Below are 17,421 nucleotides of genomic sequence, written 5' to 3'. Positions count from 1 at the left end.
AACACGGTGCCGCTTAACGCGGAGCATTGCCACAGCATGTGCGCTAGTGAGTCGTATGATTCGCCACAACCCGGACATTGCGGCTCTACCTCTGGTGAATAAAGGCTCAGTCTGCATCTCGAGGCGAACGACGCTGTCTGAAGCATTCTGAATATCGATGACTGTGGTCTATTGCGCTATTTCCCTATCGAGTGGTCTATTGAGTTTAGCGTGGAGGAGCGGGAAGGCCCTCCTCGACAGCTGGTAGTGCGTTGTTGTTTCTTTGACGGTGAGCAGCGGGTCTCGGTACCAATAACTTGAGGATTTTCAAAAAATCATGAAGGCATTGAACGTACGGAAGTACATTAGTAATATCAATGGACTCCGTTTCCTTCGTACAACAATATCACGGTGGTCGTACAGAGTCCCCACATGGGCTTACTTCAATAGCATCATGATAAGAGTATCCTTGTATCGAAAACAGATTGACTTTTGCAAGGAGTGCGGCAGGCTCGGCCATCGACCCGACGTGTGCCCAAGACCGGAGATCAAACTATGCCCGACCTGCGGATCGAAGAACCCAAGCAGCGAGCACGAGTGCACGCCCAAGTGCCGGATCTGCGGCGAGGCGCACCCCACGGCCGACCGAATGTGCAAGGCAAAATACAAGTTGCCGCACATAGTGAAGCAGAGAAGGTGGCGGGCGAGAAGCAGAGCAGAAATGGAACGCACATTGGAAGATGGAAAGACGACCCCTCAGCGGACCCTATCACCATCGGGATACAGTATGGCGGAGGGAAAAGGCCAAAGTCGCTCGAGATCCAGATCCCTCACGCCGATAAGAAGACGGAGCCGAAGTCATAACAGACGTAAAAGCAGAAGTCGAAGCCGGAGTCGGAGTGGAAGCGGCAACCGGAACCGAAACCGCCCCCTGCCAGACGGCGTGCGGCCCACACAGGGCGAGACACAGACAGGGCCGCGCAAAGTCACCTGGTCCGACATAGTCGCGGGGAGAAATGGATACTGTGTAGAGAGCACCCCCGCCACTGGCAGTACGAGAGGAGCCCCCGATCGCCTCCTGGCGGCGAGGATGGAGAAAATGGAACGAGAGAACAAGGAACTTCGAGAAGAGCTGGGCAGGGCCAGAAAGCAGAACGAACAATCAGCGAGGAAAATCGACGAGCTACAGCAGACGCTGGACGAAATATTGAAGAACATGAAAGGATACTCTCATGAGAGGATCTCCTCATCCACCTCCCGCGAGGTCGCCGAGCGAGGCGATGTGACCGTGACAGATGGCGAAGTCGGGGAGAAGAACACCTTTTGCGGCGAAGAAGCACCGGCGACGGCGGGCTCCAAGAGCGAGGGCACGAGCGACGCGCCACCTACGGAAGACGCTGTGGTCCACGCACAAGCACCGAAGAGACCCAGGTCAGGAGCCAGAAAGATAGACGCGATCGAAGAGATGGTGAACAAACTGACGGACAAGACGGAGCGAATGTTTGACATGCTCCTCACGAGGCTGAACGAATCCGACGCGGGACGGAACGCGCAGTACGCAGCGGTCAACACCCAACTCGCGGCCACGAATAAACGAATCGAAGATCTGGAACGCGGGACGATGCAGCTGCAGCATCAGCAACATCACCACCACCTACCCGGAAGGGCCGGGGTACCGTCACCACAAGCGATAAATGTACCGGCCATCCTCACCAGCGGCAACAACGCCAACACCACCCGCACCGGGGAAGGAGGGATGCACGGACAGTTGTGTCCCCCCAACACCTCTGCATAACAATCATGGCTGTGTCCCGCAAGTCCGACAACAGACGCATTGTCTGGCAGTGGAACTGCAGGGGCTTCAAAAACAAAAAAAGCAACAATGGTGCAATACATGAAAACGCTTTCAAATAACAAACTTCTTGTCGTGATTGCCTTGCAAGAACCTTTCGACCGGCCCCAGCTTCCGGGCTATGTTACGTGTTGTACCCCCTACGAATGCATGGGGAGGGACGTCAAGGTGTGCACCCTGGTTAAGCGTGGGACGGCCTTCATCGAACACGAACTCGTGCTCCACGAAGAGTCGGACATAGACCACGTCCTGATCGAAGTCGTTCCGAGTAGTGGAAGAAAGAAGACCGGCCTCTTCGTGCTCAACGTATTAGCTCCCCCTCGCAAAGAAACCGCACTCACACTTTCGACGCCCTCTTTCGCGAAGCGATGTCCAAGGCCACCTCCAATCCCTTGCTCATATGTGGAGACTTCAACGCGCCGCACACGCAATGGGGATACGGAGCTGACTCGCCGAAAGGGAAGAGGTTAGCCGGACTGATGGACGAGCTCGGCCTGACCGTACTCAACGAGCCGGCTTCGCACACCAGGATCGGACAGGGAGTGTGCCGCGACACATCCCCCGACCTCTCTGTCTGGTCGGGCGCGGACGCGGTCACTTGGTCGAACTCTTTCGAGGACCTGGGGAGTGACCACAGAATCCTGTGTGTGACCGTGGGAGAGAATGAAAGTGAGGAGGACGTCTGCCGAAAGGCAAGAATCGTGGACTGGGATAGATTCCGGAAAAATAGAGAACGAGACAAGAAGGAGGGCCCGATTGAAGACATCAGCGAATGGTGCAGAGAACTACTCGCGGACGTAGCGAAAGCCACCGATGAGATTGAATGGACGGACTGGCGACAAGAATCCCCCAAAGAAGTAGGAGATAGATGCCGCGGAGCTGGGGACGACGACGCTCCCCAACCGTCCAGAGTGGACAGCCGGCTGGCACATCTCGTTGCGGCCAAGAAATCCATGCAACGGAGAGCGAGTAAGCAAAAACTCAACAGGAAGATACGCAAGAAGATCACCGAAATCAACCGGGAGATCGAGACGCATTGCGGCCGCCTGTGCGAGCAAGAATGGCAGGAGCTGTGTGACACGATGAACGGCAACATGAGCGCGGGACGCACCTGGAAGATTCTCAGGCACCTGCTCGACCCGGGAAGCACCAGAACGGCGACCCGTACAGAGATGGCCAAGCTGCGGCACAAGTACAAGGACGACCCTGAAGCCTTCGTGGAGGAGATCGTGCAGACGCACCTCACTCGACCGGAAGGGAAGAGTCACCCCGAATACTGCGGGGATCCCAACGAGGAGCTTGACGCTGACTTTTCCGTGCAGGAAATTAGAGCGGTCCTCCAGCTATTGAAGACCAAATCGGCGCCAGGTCCTGACAGGATCACCAACAAAATCTTGAGGAACCTGAACGACGACGCCATCGAGAAGCTCTGCGAGTACAAGTCGTGCTGGAAGGAGGGCCGTATTCCGCAAGAGTGGAAGTCCGCGGACGTTATACTAATACCGAAGCCAGGCAAACCGCTAGAGGTTCGAAACATGAGGCCGATCTCCCTCACGTCCTGCGTGGGGAAAGTGATGGAGCATGCCTGCCTCAACAGGGTGACGACGCTCCTCGAGAAGCAGGACGCCTTCGGCACCCACATCATCGGTTTCCGGAAGGGACTTTCCACGCAGGATGCCATGCTGCAAATCAAAGAACAGGTAGTGAACGCTCCGAGCACTCACGTACGCGCCTTGCTCGGGCTAGACCTCAAGAGCGCCTTCGACACTGTGAAGCACATGGCCATATTGGACAAGATCAGCCGACTCGATCTCGGGGCGAGGTTTCACCGATATGTCTGCAGCTTCCTGAATGAACGCGAGGCGACGGTCAAGATCGACGGGGCCACGCCGCGAACGGTCCGAATGGGCGGTGCGGGAACGCCACAGGGCTCCGTACTCTCCCCCATGCTTTTCAACCTCGTCATGATCGGCCTGCCGGAGCATCTCGATGCGATAGAGGGCATCAATCATACGATCTACGCAGATGACGTGACAGTGTGGACCACGGAGAACACGAGCGTTGGCGAAATGCAAGACCGACTGCAGCGGGCCGTCCGGGCGGTGGAGCGGCACCTTGAAGACACGGGACTCGTCTGCTCACACGACAAGTCAGAGATCCTACTCCACAGACCGCGCAAGAAAGGACCCCTCCCGCAGGGCGTGCTCGACGCCCGTCGTTTGTGCGTCCACGTCACGACGAGGGAGGGGACCCGAATACCGACGGTGTCCAAGTTGCGAGTGCTCGGCCTGTGGCTGGAAGAGAACGGTGCCAACCGCGAGCTGGTTTCCCGACTGCAGAAGAAAGTAGCCGCCGCTACGCACCTCGTGCGGCGAGTCGCGAACAAGAGGAAAGGAATGAAAGAACACAACGTGACGAGGCTGATACAGGCGTACGCGCTGAGCCATATATCGTACGTCGCCGCGTATGCCGACTGGAACAGGAGCGAAACCGACAAGCTGAACGTGGCGATCCGCAGGGCGTTCAAGACCGCCCTGGGGGTACCCCAGTACACGCCAACTCACAGGCTCCTCGAGCTGGGCGTACACAACACGCTCGAGGAGGTCGCCGAGGCGCAGAGAATAGCGCAGCTGGAGAGGCTGTCGGGCACCAAAACGGGAAGACGAATCCTCGACCTGCTCGGGATTCGATATCATGAGGCGCGGGGACTGAAGGAAACACTGCTACCGGAGGTCGGGGACGCCATACAGACGGAAAACATGCCGAAGAACATGCACCCGGTGCATGACGTGCAAAGACGTAAACGACGGGCGGTAGCAATCCTCGAGGAGCACGGAAGACGAGAAGGCGTCCTGTTTGTCGATGCAGCCAGGTACCCGCGGCCCGCCGGTGACGTTGATGGCGGCGAGGGACGACGACCACCATCGCCACTACAACGAAATGTGCGAGACGAACCGGGGATGCCAACACCACCATCTCTACTACTACTACGGCAAAAACGGCAGCAGCAACAGCAGCAACATCAACGACACGGCCGGCCGACGGCGGCGGAGCCCGCCTTCTCTATGGCAGTCATAGATACGAAGGGAAGGATCCGAGTCACGGCATCAGCTAGGCTGCCGTCGGCCGAAGCAGCGGAGGAGATGTCCATAGCCCTCGCGGTACTCCACGGAGGTACGGAGGATAGCCTGATAATAAGCGACTCCAAATCAGCGATCCGGAACTACACCAAAGGTTGGGTGTCCGCGGATGTGGCGCGCATGCTCAACGCCAGAGCCGGAGACTTCGTGTCCGGCAGGATTACGGTCAAGTCCCTCAAATGGTTCCCCGCGCACGTCGGGGAGCTTGGTACTAAAGAAGACAACAGCCGCAACAACAACAATACTAACGGCCGAAAACACACCGGCATCCCGCCCAACCACAACGAGCGTGCCCATCTCGTCGCGAGGCAACTTACCCGCCGCGACGCGATCACCCAGAGGGCAGCCGCCGTTGTTGTGCGGGACCCCACCGGAGGAATTATCAACACAACCCAAATCGCGGCGGTCGGAGCTGGGGGCCACGGGGACGCCGACTGTGATATCGAGGAGTTTCCGGCCTCGTACCGAGAGGTTCTTGCACACTATAGGAAAGAACGTATGACATATCCACAACCCCACGGGCGGCTGGACAGGTCCCAGGCAGTCGACCTGAGGCGGTTGCAGACGGGCACTTTCACCAACCCCTATCACCTGCACCGCCTGTGGCCCGCGCTGCACCCGTCGCCCGGCTGCCCGTGGTGCGAGCACGAACGGGCTGATATGGCCCATATACTTTGGGAATGTCAACGCCCTGAAGAAGAAGGACCAAGAGGAAGGGGGAAGATAACAGCAGGACCTTCTGAAGCGGGGCGCCTTGCTGAGAGATGGCAAGCCGCCATCCTCAGCGAGGCACCCGAGGACCAGGAGTGGGCCGTCCAGCGGGCCAGGGCCATTGCCGAGGATCTCGAAAGATTTTTCTCCGGCGATGGACCCCTGGCAGCCTAGCCCCGGGCACCAACAGCCTTAACCGCTGGACAAATAAAGTTATTCCTATCCTATCCTATCAATGGACATTTGTCAATGTCGAACGCTCGTATTCAGACTAGAATCTTAAGCTTGTCCTGAGCAAGAAGAGACTCGATCTTGAACACGAAAAAATCAAGCTGGTCCTTTTTATTACACCATTTATTCTTTTCATTCTTACCTCCTTCGTTCATTCTTACCTCCTTCGCACATATTAAAATGACTTTCTTGCAAATGTGGCCGTTATACGCGGTGCCTAGTATTAGGCGGGTGTTAGGTACGTGTCTACAGCCAATCTGAATAGTTTTAATACATATACTGCGACGTTGATTCATCAGTAAAATGTTCTTAGACGATATGGATATTGAGAGCTTTGGCACATAATTAGGTATAGACTTCGTTATATTCAGTACAGTTTCCTGTGTCAAAGAGAACATCAACTTGATGCAGCTAATTAAATCAAACTATTTTGCTATGTTGCGCTGTGATCGTATTTTATATAAGTACACGCCTGCACAAGCACTTTTTTCCGTAAAGTTGCATTAGGGTTTTATTGCCTAAACGATGTTGGACTGGCATGTAAGTACTTTTTCGCTTACACTTCGCATATTATAACAGAGCACTGCACTGCTCTAAGTCGCGTATTTCTCCATGCTGATATAAAATCAGAATGAGTCAAAAAGTTTTTATGCAAAGAAAACTTATGTCCCTCGCTGATATTCATTTGGTTTTGAATAAGCTGTGCATTATTTGGAAGCTTAAACTCGTACTATTTATGTAACTTTTCCTGCAAACTTTCTTTAGGATTTTCGGGCTGATTAAAATAGTATTATCAACACATTCCTTAATACTAGTCAGTGTGCAACCAAGTGTTACCATCGAGATGAATGATTGCTGCATATGGCTGGCGTATCTAGAATACTCTATTTGCCCCTAAGTTATCAGGTCAAATGTTTGGGGATGGCGCACAGGTGAATCACATGTGAGCACATTTTCCACACAACGTCTAAGTCCAAAAAACAACGCACAATATTCGCGCCGCACCTAACGGCGCGCGCTGATGAGAGCAGCGCCTTTTTCTTTCTTTTTGGGGACTATGTTATTGAGTAAACTGTTTTGATGCGCTCTGTTTGCAGTTAGATGTAAACGCGGTGTTCGCAAGCGCTGGAAATACCCCCAAAAAGCACCCATGGTCGATGGGGAATACGCTAGGTATGCCTCCTGCCAAAAAGAAGTGCGGCATCGCCGCATAACCTTGCTTGTTTGGCAAGCAAGATGGGAACCTACGCCCAACTCTGCTACCTTTGAAAGCGTGTTATTACGAATTCATCGAGAGATGCTCAAGAGACGAGCCACCGCGAGAAAGACGATGAAGTGTGTCTGGGCTCTTGGCCCGAGCGAGTGTCGGCCTGGCTGTCTGGCTCCAGTGAAAATAGCGTCTAAATAGCCTCTTTCATCTGCGTCTTTCCACACGTAACAATATAAAGTAACTTTAGGAGCTTTGGGGTGACCCGCCATCTCGCGGTGCACCGAGTCGCTAGCAAATATACCCTCCTCCGCTGTGGCGCGTGCTGATTGGTATGGCCGTAGTATCGTGCCTACGGTATATTCTAGGCACTATGGTCGTAGGATGCCTCGATACCACGCTCCTCCCTGGTGTCGGCGGGAGGCGGCGCTGACATCATCATCATCAACATCATCATCATCATCATCAGCCTATATTCATGTCCACTGCAGGATGAAGGCCTCTCCCTGTGATCTCCAATTACCCCTGTCTTGCGCTAGCTGATTCAAACTTGCAATGCGCCAGCAAATTTCCTAACTTCATCAGCCCACCTAGTTTTCTGCCGTCCTCGATTGCGCTTCCCTTCTCTCGGTATCCATTCTGTAACTCTAATAGTCCACCGGTTATCCATCCTAAGCATTACATTGCCTGCTGACGTCGAGGCGCCCTAAATGGCCGGAGCAACGGCGCACCGGTGGCCCACCGCGCAGGCCACCTCGAAACGCTTTTGGGTGATCTCTGCGACGACGATCGAGTTGCTCGAGAAAGTCACGTTCGGTTCGGCGAATTTGCGCAATCGGTGCACCTGACTAACAACGTTTCGTTCAATAATCGCCACGGAGTGTCAATGAAGCGCGTTGATCATTTCAGTCGAGGGTCAGCACTGCCATCCCCCTTCTGGAGTCGAGGAGCGTTGTCGAATACCGTGATGAGTAAAAGCAAAGAACACGTAACAAGTAAAACAAGAACACGTAACAAGAACACGAACACGTAAAAGCAAAGAACAGGAAACGAACAACTGCGATGGCGGCGCTCCTCCGTATTGTTTGTTCCCTCTGCGTCGGTTTGCTGTGATCTACGGTCCTTGTGAAGACAATTAAGAATGCTTGCAAAGGCAGTAAGCTGACGCATCCATAATCGCGTTGGCATGCGAGTAGGAACATGTCAGCGCCACCAGAGCGTCCATTGCGCAAAGGCATCAGGTACGTGCCATTCGGTCAGTTAAATAAAAAGTCAATACAAGCAATTCAGATCTTTCATTCGCGGCGCAATGGGGCGGACGTTAAACAAGCAGCTCTTTTAGATGCGAAGCATCTTATGCTCGGGGCTATGTCCCTTCCTGAATCCGCCGTGCGGCGTCCACACCCGCACTGCACATGTGCATCCTCCTCCCCCTCCTCTCCTTGTCTCATCTCCTCTCCTCTCCTCTTGGCATTCCTCCTCTCCTCTCCGACGCTCCTCTCCGGATTGCGCAACGAATGGCAACACCTGCGGCTCCGTGTGCGATAATGCGAAGCAGCTTAGGTTAGAGGCGCGAAGGTAGGCGCCCCAGAGGCACCGGCAACAGTCACCACCACCGCGCGCGTTCGGTGCGAACGCGGGCAAAACGCCGACGGCGTCGACAACAGTTAGGCGCGTTGCTGGTGCTGCTGCATGTCCAAGTTTATACAGCTGATAAAACTACCTTGAGTCAACCCCATGGCTGCTTCGCATACTACTCAGGGTTCCTCTACGGGAAGATGGTGTAATTTTTTTTAAATACGACTGCTCGACGCATTTGCGCAAAGGGCCCTACAACTTCACGAATTTGGTGTATTCTGTGAATTCTACTAGTATTATGCAAGTTGCTTTGTAAGCTGATACCATGCGTCTTCTGAAGCTTTGACACACAAACACTGTCCTGTGTTAGCTAAGTGCCGAGGAGGAATAAACATATTGATAACAATCTGCTTAGTCTGTTGTAGGAGTTTTTGCTTTGTCTTGGAAAGTGAAACTTAGACTATGGGTTTTACGCCTAATGTATGAGAAATTTCTCTCGCAGGCACTGCTGGTCATGTTGTATTGTAAATGTGTACCTTTTCACTGCCGAAGCAGTTGTGCATCTGCGGCTACATATCTTGAGTGGTTGCTCAATATACCTAGATCATTCGTGGAATGAGCGTATCAAAAGCGTTTGAGTTTGAAAAAAAAAGAGACTTAATCACGAATAGAGGAGCAATGAGAAAGTAATCATTATTCGAAATATCATATTTGTGTAATTGATGGAGTAAAGTGGGAAAATGGGGGCATGCTACTCAGCTTGGTTGCTTATGTGAAAATGTTCGCTTTTTTTCTTTTAGGTGGAACAGAGCCCACGTATGAGCTTCGGGTGAAAAACTCTTCGATAGAAGTGGTTGAACAACACGACTGCTTCAAAGTGTACAATATGACTGTGGAAGGAAAACCGGCAAAGGTCTCCTACTTACCGAGTTGTCAAAATATCCTGATAGGCATTAACAATATCATTCCCGGCGTTGTCATTGGTAGAAGAGCCGTACTTTTCAGCGGTACGGGAGCTGAGATACCTTTGTGCTGGTTTCCCATGGCCCTCTTCTACGGCCCTTTCCCAGCGGCACCGATTTGTTTCCCTCCTATGGGGGGCCCAAGCAGTGCTGGGCACTCATCCACTTTTCCGTTTATTAAAAAATAAATTATGAGGTTTCGCATGCCAAAACCACTATCTGGTTATGAGGCACGAGTAGTGGGGGACTCCGGAAAAATTTGGACCACCTGGGGTTCTTTAACGCGCATCTAAATCAAAGTACACGGGTGTTTTCGCATTTCACCCCCATCTAAATGGGGCCGCCGTGGCCGGGATTCGTTCCCCCTACCTCGCGCTCATGCAGCACAACACCGTAGCCACTAAGCAACCATGGCGGGTGTCATACAGTGACGATGCATACATTGTCACACTACCGTCATGATGCCGTCGTAGTCTTTGAATTGCCGCCATCCGTGATCTGACTCTCGGCGGGCTGTCATCGTCGCGTCTTCTGCTCCAAACAAGTGGCCCAAGCTGTCTAATAGCTTGCGCCAGTAGGTATGTGCTCATGCTAGTGATGCCGTCGTGATAATTGCGTCGACGTCACTCCAGATGCGTTAGCTGACTGTCGTTATGTTGTCATCGTCATGCCATCATCATCATATGGTCGTCGTGCCTTTGTTGTCACGTCGAGGTCGTCATGCAGTCATGGTGGTTCCATTGTCGTAATTTTACCTTCGTCATCCGACATTTGTCAGTTCTATGGACGTCATTCCTTCTTCCTCGTCATGGCTTCGGCGTCATACTGTCGTTATCATGCTATCATGCCATCATGCTCATGGGTGACCTTGCAAAAGGCGTGAAATGATATCGGAGTATGTCGCATACAGCCGACGCAACGAACGTCCCTGAACGACCACTACCCACGTTATATAAACGTCAGTTCAGGAATACAGAGTGTCGCTACATAAACCGAATGCTAATCGCCTTACCGTCGACGGCCATGGTGAGATGAGCTTTGCCGTAATCTTTTTTTTTCGCTCTCGTAAGTGTCATTCTAATCGCTGTTAGCAATACGACAAGGACAACGGTCCTAAGGTTTAGAGGTTAACGATCACTAAAAAGTTTATGCGAATCCAGCGCACATATTGGAACCTATGCGATGGGAAGGCTATAAATTTGTTCATTTTACTCTTGGTCCTTTGGCGTAGAGAAAACCGGTGCGCGCAAGTGGTCTCGTGTACCCATGCTACGCAATACGATGAGTAACACGAGAACAAGGTGAGAGCAGGAGCCAACGTTTCCACAAGTGGACTCGTCTTCTTCAAGACGATATATGCTCTCCTCGGCACATTATATATAGGTGGGGTTCTTCTAAAGGGGAGAGAAGGTAGGGTGGGTGGGTGAGAGAACGAGCGAGAGTGTGTTAGCGGCGGGGGTGTAGAATTAAAAAGAACGATAATGCGCTACTGATAAGCGGTGGAGGAATTTGAGGCAGCGCCGTGTTTTAGCCGGTTGACGTGTCATTGTAGGTTCCTTTTTTCGTGGAAGGGGCCTGGACGACGGGGAAGGGGGGGGGGTGGTATCTGCTCCGCTGGAGGTCAGTGAACTATCGTGTCTGACAGAGAGAACAAAAGTAGCGGCAGAAAATTGGTGCTTGTGTAAAGAAATGGAGGGGGGGGGTGTCAAATATATAAATAAAAGAACGAAAGGTACGAGTGAAAGCAAAGGGAGGTTGGAACATTATTGACAATAGAATAAAAAAAAAACAACAACGGCGTGACGAAAAAAAAGAGAGAGATAGAAAAGAAGAACAAAAAGCATGCAACTCAATGAAAAATAACTAAGTGCTGTTGCCTATGCTTTGAACTTTAGCATAGCGAATTGATTCTAAAGCTCCCTTTGAAACGTTCATGCCTATTGGTTGGAATGTCTTGAACTTATGGATGAGGTACGATTCTCTGCACTTTCTGTCTGAACGGAAATTTGACTGTAGTGTGTAGAGTTTAAGTTCATCAAAGTTATGACCTGGTTGGTTGAAATGCTCGGGGATGCCTTTGGGAAGCTTTTTAGCTGTGTCCGTGCGATGCCCGTTTAACCTGATGTTCATTGATTCTCCCGTTTCGCCGATATATTGCTTCTTACAGAAGGAACACTCGAGCGTATAAATTACATCGGAGCTAGTGCAACTAAAGCTAGTTTTCACTTCATGTGTGTTGCTACTTGCGGTGCTTTTAATTTTAAGGTCACTTTGAAGGTGCCTGCAGGTTTTGCACCTGGGGCGAGAACATGCTCTTATTACGGGGGAACATCATCTTCGTCAATATGCACGTTATGTCTTACGTACACGCTAAATAAAGAAATTTATCAACAGTAAATTGCTTATTGCGCGATTGAAAACCTTTATGGAAGGCCTATATTTTCCGCTTTCCATGAAGAACTAACGTTGATATTGACGTTGATAGTGCTGGAAATTGTTGGTATGCCACAGTCTATATGCTGACAAAGTACTGTCACGTTGTAGTGATGGTGAACTACCGCAGTGGCGCAACACAAGTCATAAAACTGTCTATTTGGCGAACGTGTGCCCAGCAAGACAAGTAACACTCAGCCACAAAGATAACAGCGAGGGCACTCGTCGATCGTAGAAAATGGTATGTGCGGGTAAGACGCGTCGGTTATTTAGGCATGACTCAGTGAGCCTTCCAGTGTAATCGTTGGTGCTGGTGTAAGTTCTAGAATGTGCACCGTTGTTCTCGTCGCACCCTCAATGTGATTACATAAGGCTTGGCAACCACATCAACAACAGATAGAGCAAGTGATAGCATTCAAGGAATTTCCGATACAGAAAGGCGCGTCTTGCACTGGGCGATAACTATGAACATTTTTTAGCCTTTGAAAGATGGTCACCAGGAAACAAAGAAGTACAAACGGCCTTATTAAAGCATTCTAAGGTTTAAAGTTAAATTAGGGGGTTTTATGTGCCAAAACATGAGTGCTTACCACTGTCGTTGAAAAGAAAAGCATACAATCATTGCAATCTACCAGTGCTAACATGTGGGGCAGAAACTTGGAGGTTAACAAAGAATCTCGAGAACAAGTTAAGGACAGCTCAAGGAGCAATGGGACGAAAAATTTTAGGCCTAACGTTAAGAGACAGGAAGAGAGCGGTGTGGATCAGAGAGCAAACGGGAATAGCCGATAGTCTAGCTGGCATTAAGAGGAAAAAAATAGAGCTGGGCAAGTCATGTAATGCGTAGGATGGATAACCGGTGGACCATTAGGGTTACAGAATAGATACCAACAGAAGGGAAGTGCAATCGAGGACGGCAGAAAACTAGGTGGGGTGATGAAGTTAGAAACTAGCAGGCGCAAGTTGGAATCAGCTAGCGCAAGACAGGGGTAATTGGAGATTGCAGGGAGAGACCTTCGTCCTGCACTGCACATAAATATAGGCGGATGATGATTATGATGATGATAATGATGACGTGCCAAAACCACGTTCTGATTATGAGGCACGCCGTAGTGGGCGACTGTGGAATAACTTGGACCACCTGGGGTTCTTTAACGTGCACCTAAATCTAAGTACACGAGTGTTTCTGCATTTCGCCCCATTGAATTGCGGCCGTCATGGCCGGGATTCGATCCCACGACCTCGTACTAAGCAGCCTAGCGCCAAGCCACTAAGCAACCCGGACGGGTCCTTCTGAGGTTTCACGTCCTTAAAGTTCACAGTGACTTATTAGCGATGTTGTAGCATGGGGAGCTCTGTATTAATTTTGACCACCTGGAATTATTTACCATGGGCCTCAGTGCAAGCATGGGAGCCATTTTGCATTCACTCTCATCACAAAGTGAACCCCGTGGTGGGTGGCCAGGTTTGTTATGTGCATGGCGTGATGCCTGAAGGTGCTGTTGTGTTTTTTTAACTGTAATGACGCAATGAGAGCCCAACATAAGCACAAGCTCGGAAGAAGCATATTTTTGCAACACGACAACATGAACCACCATCTGTGTAACATCTTAACAACACCTCAAGATTGTGATACTTGATGTCAATCATTGCGGCCTCGCAGTAGACTATTGAAAAAATTGTTTGACTTTTCTAGAAGAGTATACAATTTTATTATATACGCTATAATAAACCCCTTGCTTGTAGCTCACATTCACAGAGTGGAAAGGCTGCGATTTTTTTTTAGATCGCGTGGAGGTAAGAAAATAAATAAGGGCTGCGACATTTGTCCTCACTGATGAGCATGCGGATTTCTTGAATACATAGTGGTTGCAAAAATAAATGTTATAGATATGCCATTGGGACTATGCTATTACATATTGTCACGAGTGGCGATCCTGTGGTCGGTGCTTGGACGACGACGACGGCGTGGCTTTCTGGTGTGCACGCGCTCTCCTGAACCATTGCTGTACCGTTGTGCACCTTACCTTGTAAATATATCCATTGTATATATATTCTCACCATAACATCTTTGGTGGAGGTGCGGGGTGCACATTTCGACCCGTCAGCCAGCACGGACGTTCGTACCGACGCCAGTGGCCACGGTATAGGCGCCGTCCTTGCACAACAGCAGCACGGCCTCCACCGCGTGGTCGCCTATGCAAGCCGCCTTCTGTCGCCGTCGGAGCAAAATTACTCGATCACAGAACGCGAGTGCTTAGCTCGCGTCTGGGCCATCGCAAAATTCCACCCGTACCTGTATGGCAGGCACTTTTCAGGTATTACAGACCACCATGCGCTTTGCTGGCTTTCCTCGCTCAAGGACCCCACTGGTCGCCTTGGCCGTTGGGCACTCCGCTTGCAAGAGTACTCATTTTCTGTGTTCTACAAATCTGGACGGCTTCACCAAGACGCTGACTGCTTGTCACGATACCCGGTCGATCCCCCTGATACACTGAAGATGAACCTGACACCTTTGTTCTGGCCATTACAGACTTCGTCCACATAGCTGACGAACAGCGCCGCGACTCACCTTTGCGGCCTATTATAGACGGTCTCAACTCACCACACCCTGACCCTTCCCTACGGATGTTTGTACTCCACAACGACACCTTACACCGCTACAACGCCCGGCCTGACGGCGCTGAGCTCTTGTTGTTCGCGCGCATCTTCGCTCTACTGTTTTGCGCCAGCTTCACGATGCACCGACGGCTGGACACCTAGGCGTGTCACGCACGTATGATCGCATCCGTAGGCGCTTCTTTTGGCCTGGTCTCTACCGTTCTGTGCGAGAGTACGTTGTGGCTTGTGACCTCTGCCAGCGACGCAAGACTCCTGCCCTATACTGCCTGCTGGCAGGCTTCAGCCCCTCGATATCTCTAATGAACCATTTTTCCGGGTGGGACCCGATCTTCTAGGGCCTTTCCCCATGTAAACCACTGGCAATAGGTGGGTTGCAGTCGCTACTGACTACGCAACGCGGTACGCTGTTACGCGAGCACTTCCCACCAGCTGTGCTACTGATGTAGCCGATTTCCTTCTTCACGACGTCATCCTGCGCCACGGTGCTCCTCGTCAGTTAATCACGGACCGCGGCCGCTGCTTCCTGTCTAAAGTAGTCGACGACATTCTTCGTTCTTGCTCGACCAATCACAAGTTCACCACTGCGTACCATGCACAGACAAACGGCCTTACTGAACGCCTCAACCGTACTCTCACAGATATGCTTGCTATGTACGTGTCTGAAGACCACCGAGACTGGGACATTAACTGGCCTTTTGTGACCTTCGCCTACAATTCTCGTCACGACACCGCTGGCTACTCACCTTTTTATCTACTGTTTGGCTACGACCCACCATTGCCTATGGACACCATACTTCATCCTCAAGCAGACACATCCTCTGCCTATGCTCGTGATGCTCTTGCCCGTGCTGACATCGCCCGTCAGGTTGCCCGCGATCGCTTGTCGGCTTCACAGGTCAACCAAAAATGTCTCTATGACCACCGACACCGGGAGGTGAACTTCCCTCCAGGATCGCTCGTCTTGCTGTGGTCCCCGTCACATCGCGTTGGCCTATGCGAAAAACTCCTCTCCCGTTATGCTGGCCCTTACCGCGTCGTACGCAAAGTCACTAATGTGACCTACGAAATCGCTCCGCTAAATCCTAAGTCAGCCTCTGCAACAATCGCGAGTGACATAGTCCATGTCTCGCGCCTTAAACCGTACCACTCTCGACCCGGGCCCTAATTGCACCGGGACGGAGCTTCTGCCGCCGGCGGGTAATTTCACGAGTGGCGATCCTGTGGTCGGTGCTTGGACGATGTCGATGACGACGGCGTGGCTTTATGGTGTGCACGCGCTCTCCTGAACCATTGCTGTAGCGTTGTGTGCCTTACCTTGTAAATATATCCATTGTATATATATTCTCCCCGTAACAATATCACGCGGAATATCTTATTCAACACCTCCAAAGCTACAATCGAATGCAACGCAATAAAAACTGCAGGCTACCAGTCACAGATCGGGCCACGCAAACGTCTCTGTAGTGTCACATTGTATAACTTTTTATTACTTTGCTGTCTACCTTTGTATTAGGAACACTAAAATTCCGATAACATTGAAGGGCATGAGAAACATCATATAACCTATTTTTTATTACCTCTATCAGAAACAAATGATTAATCGAATCTGTGCAGCCAACGTGACATCAAACGTAAGTTTTTCTACGAACACACTGTAAGTGATGGGAAGCACAAACACGTAAAATCTAGAAGCTAGAACAACCTATTCTGTTTTTATCACTTCTCTGGCTTTGTAAGTTCGTGGGAAGAAAGGGAAGCTTTGTTCTTCTTTCTGCTCGAAATTGTGTTTGAATTGCTTGTTATTACTTTTCGAGAGAAAAACTGATTCCATTTTATTTTATAATTTTTTTTGCCACGGTTCGTACCTCTAGTATCGAGCCATGGCAAAAAAATGGCCATAGTGGGACTCTAGTATCGAGTCCCACCCTGTGGTTGTGCAGCTTCTTGGGTGACTCTATTGTAGCATCGAAGAAAACGACAGCGGCAGAAAAGAGCCCGTTGTGTGCTGTGCGTCGTGATTCACGATGTCTGTCGCGCCACTCTAACCAAAGCATTTATCGGTCGTTGTCCCTGAACTAAATGACCTGCAAAAATAGGTTACACACGTGACGTCCCAATAGAGTGGGAACAATGGTGTCCGAACAGCGGTCAATCACACTATCCAAGCAGAGGGAGATGAAAAATTATACGATGCGCTCCTCGCCACGATTAAGGTGGCTGAGAAAAACGCAAAGCAGCATTGTTGCCTTACAGCTGGCTGCAGAACAATGGAGGCGCCTGCAGAGCAGACACGCATTAGCTGCGACAATTTTGTCGGTGATAAACAGTGCGGACCACTTCCATTATTAGTGGATAGGATGGACACGGGGAGGCCCAAATGTATGGCTCATTGTCAATGATCTCCGGCTGGTCGGTGCAAGTTAACAAGTTTGATTCCCGTTAACGCAAATATGTGGGAAGAAGGCAAAAATCATCCAGCCGTGCAGACACACTCATGTTCAAAGGAAAGCTGCTTTGTCAGAATTAATCCGCACTCTGTACTCCTATAGCTAATCTGTACCACGCCGTAAGATCGCGCGCTCTTAAACTGTGGTGTGGATTTAATCCACACCACCTTTGGGTGAGATCCGAGCAGCAGCTTAGGGTAATGTGAATATATCACATATTACACCTGAAGCAATGTTTTATTTACTGAAGTCAGGCCTG

General features: G+C 50.8%; 1 protein-coding gene across 3 annotated transcripts in view; it reads left to right on the top strand.

Annotated features, from left to right (window-relative positions):
* Positions 1–9,970, top strand: part of LOC125946750 (uncharacterized) — a 33,075-nt gene extending 23,105 nt beyond the window's left edge. For all 3 annotated transcript variants that reach the window (XM_049670652.1, XM_049670653.1, XM_049670651.1), the window contains one exon: positions 9,499–9,970. In XM_049670652.1, the coding sequence (XP_049526609.1) occupies positions 9,499–9,848 (350 nt within the window). In that variant the 3' untranslated portion in view covers positions 9,849–9,970. The remainder of the gene's footprint in view (positions 1–9,498) is intronic.
* The last annotated feature ends 7,451 nt before the right edge of the window (positions 9,971–17,421 follow it).

The sequence above is a fragment of the Dermacentor silvarum genome, chromosome 7 (assembly GCF_013339745.2).
Source record: "Dermacentor silvarum isolate Dsil-2018 chromosome 7, BIME_Dsil_1.4, whole genome shotgun sequence".
Lineage (NCBI taxonomy): Eukaryota > Metazoa > Arthropoda > Arachnida > Ixodida > Ixodidae > Dermacentor > Dermacentor silvarum.
Note: the sequence above shows the minus strand (reverse complement) of the source record. Positions and strands in the feature narration are given on the sequence as shown.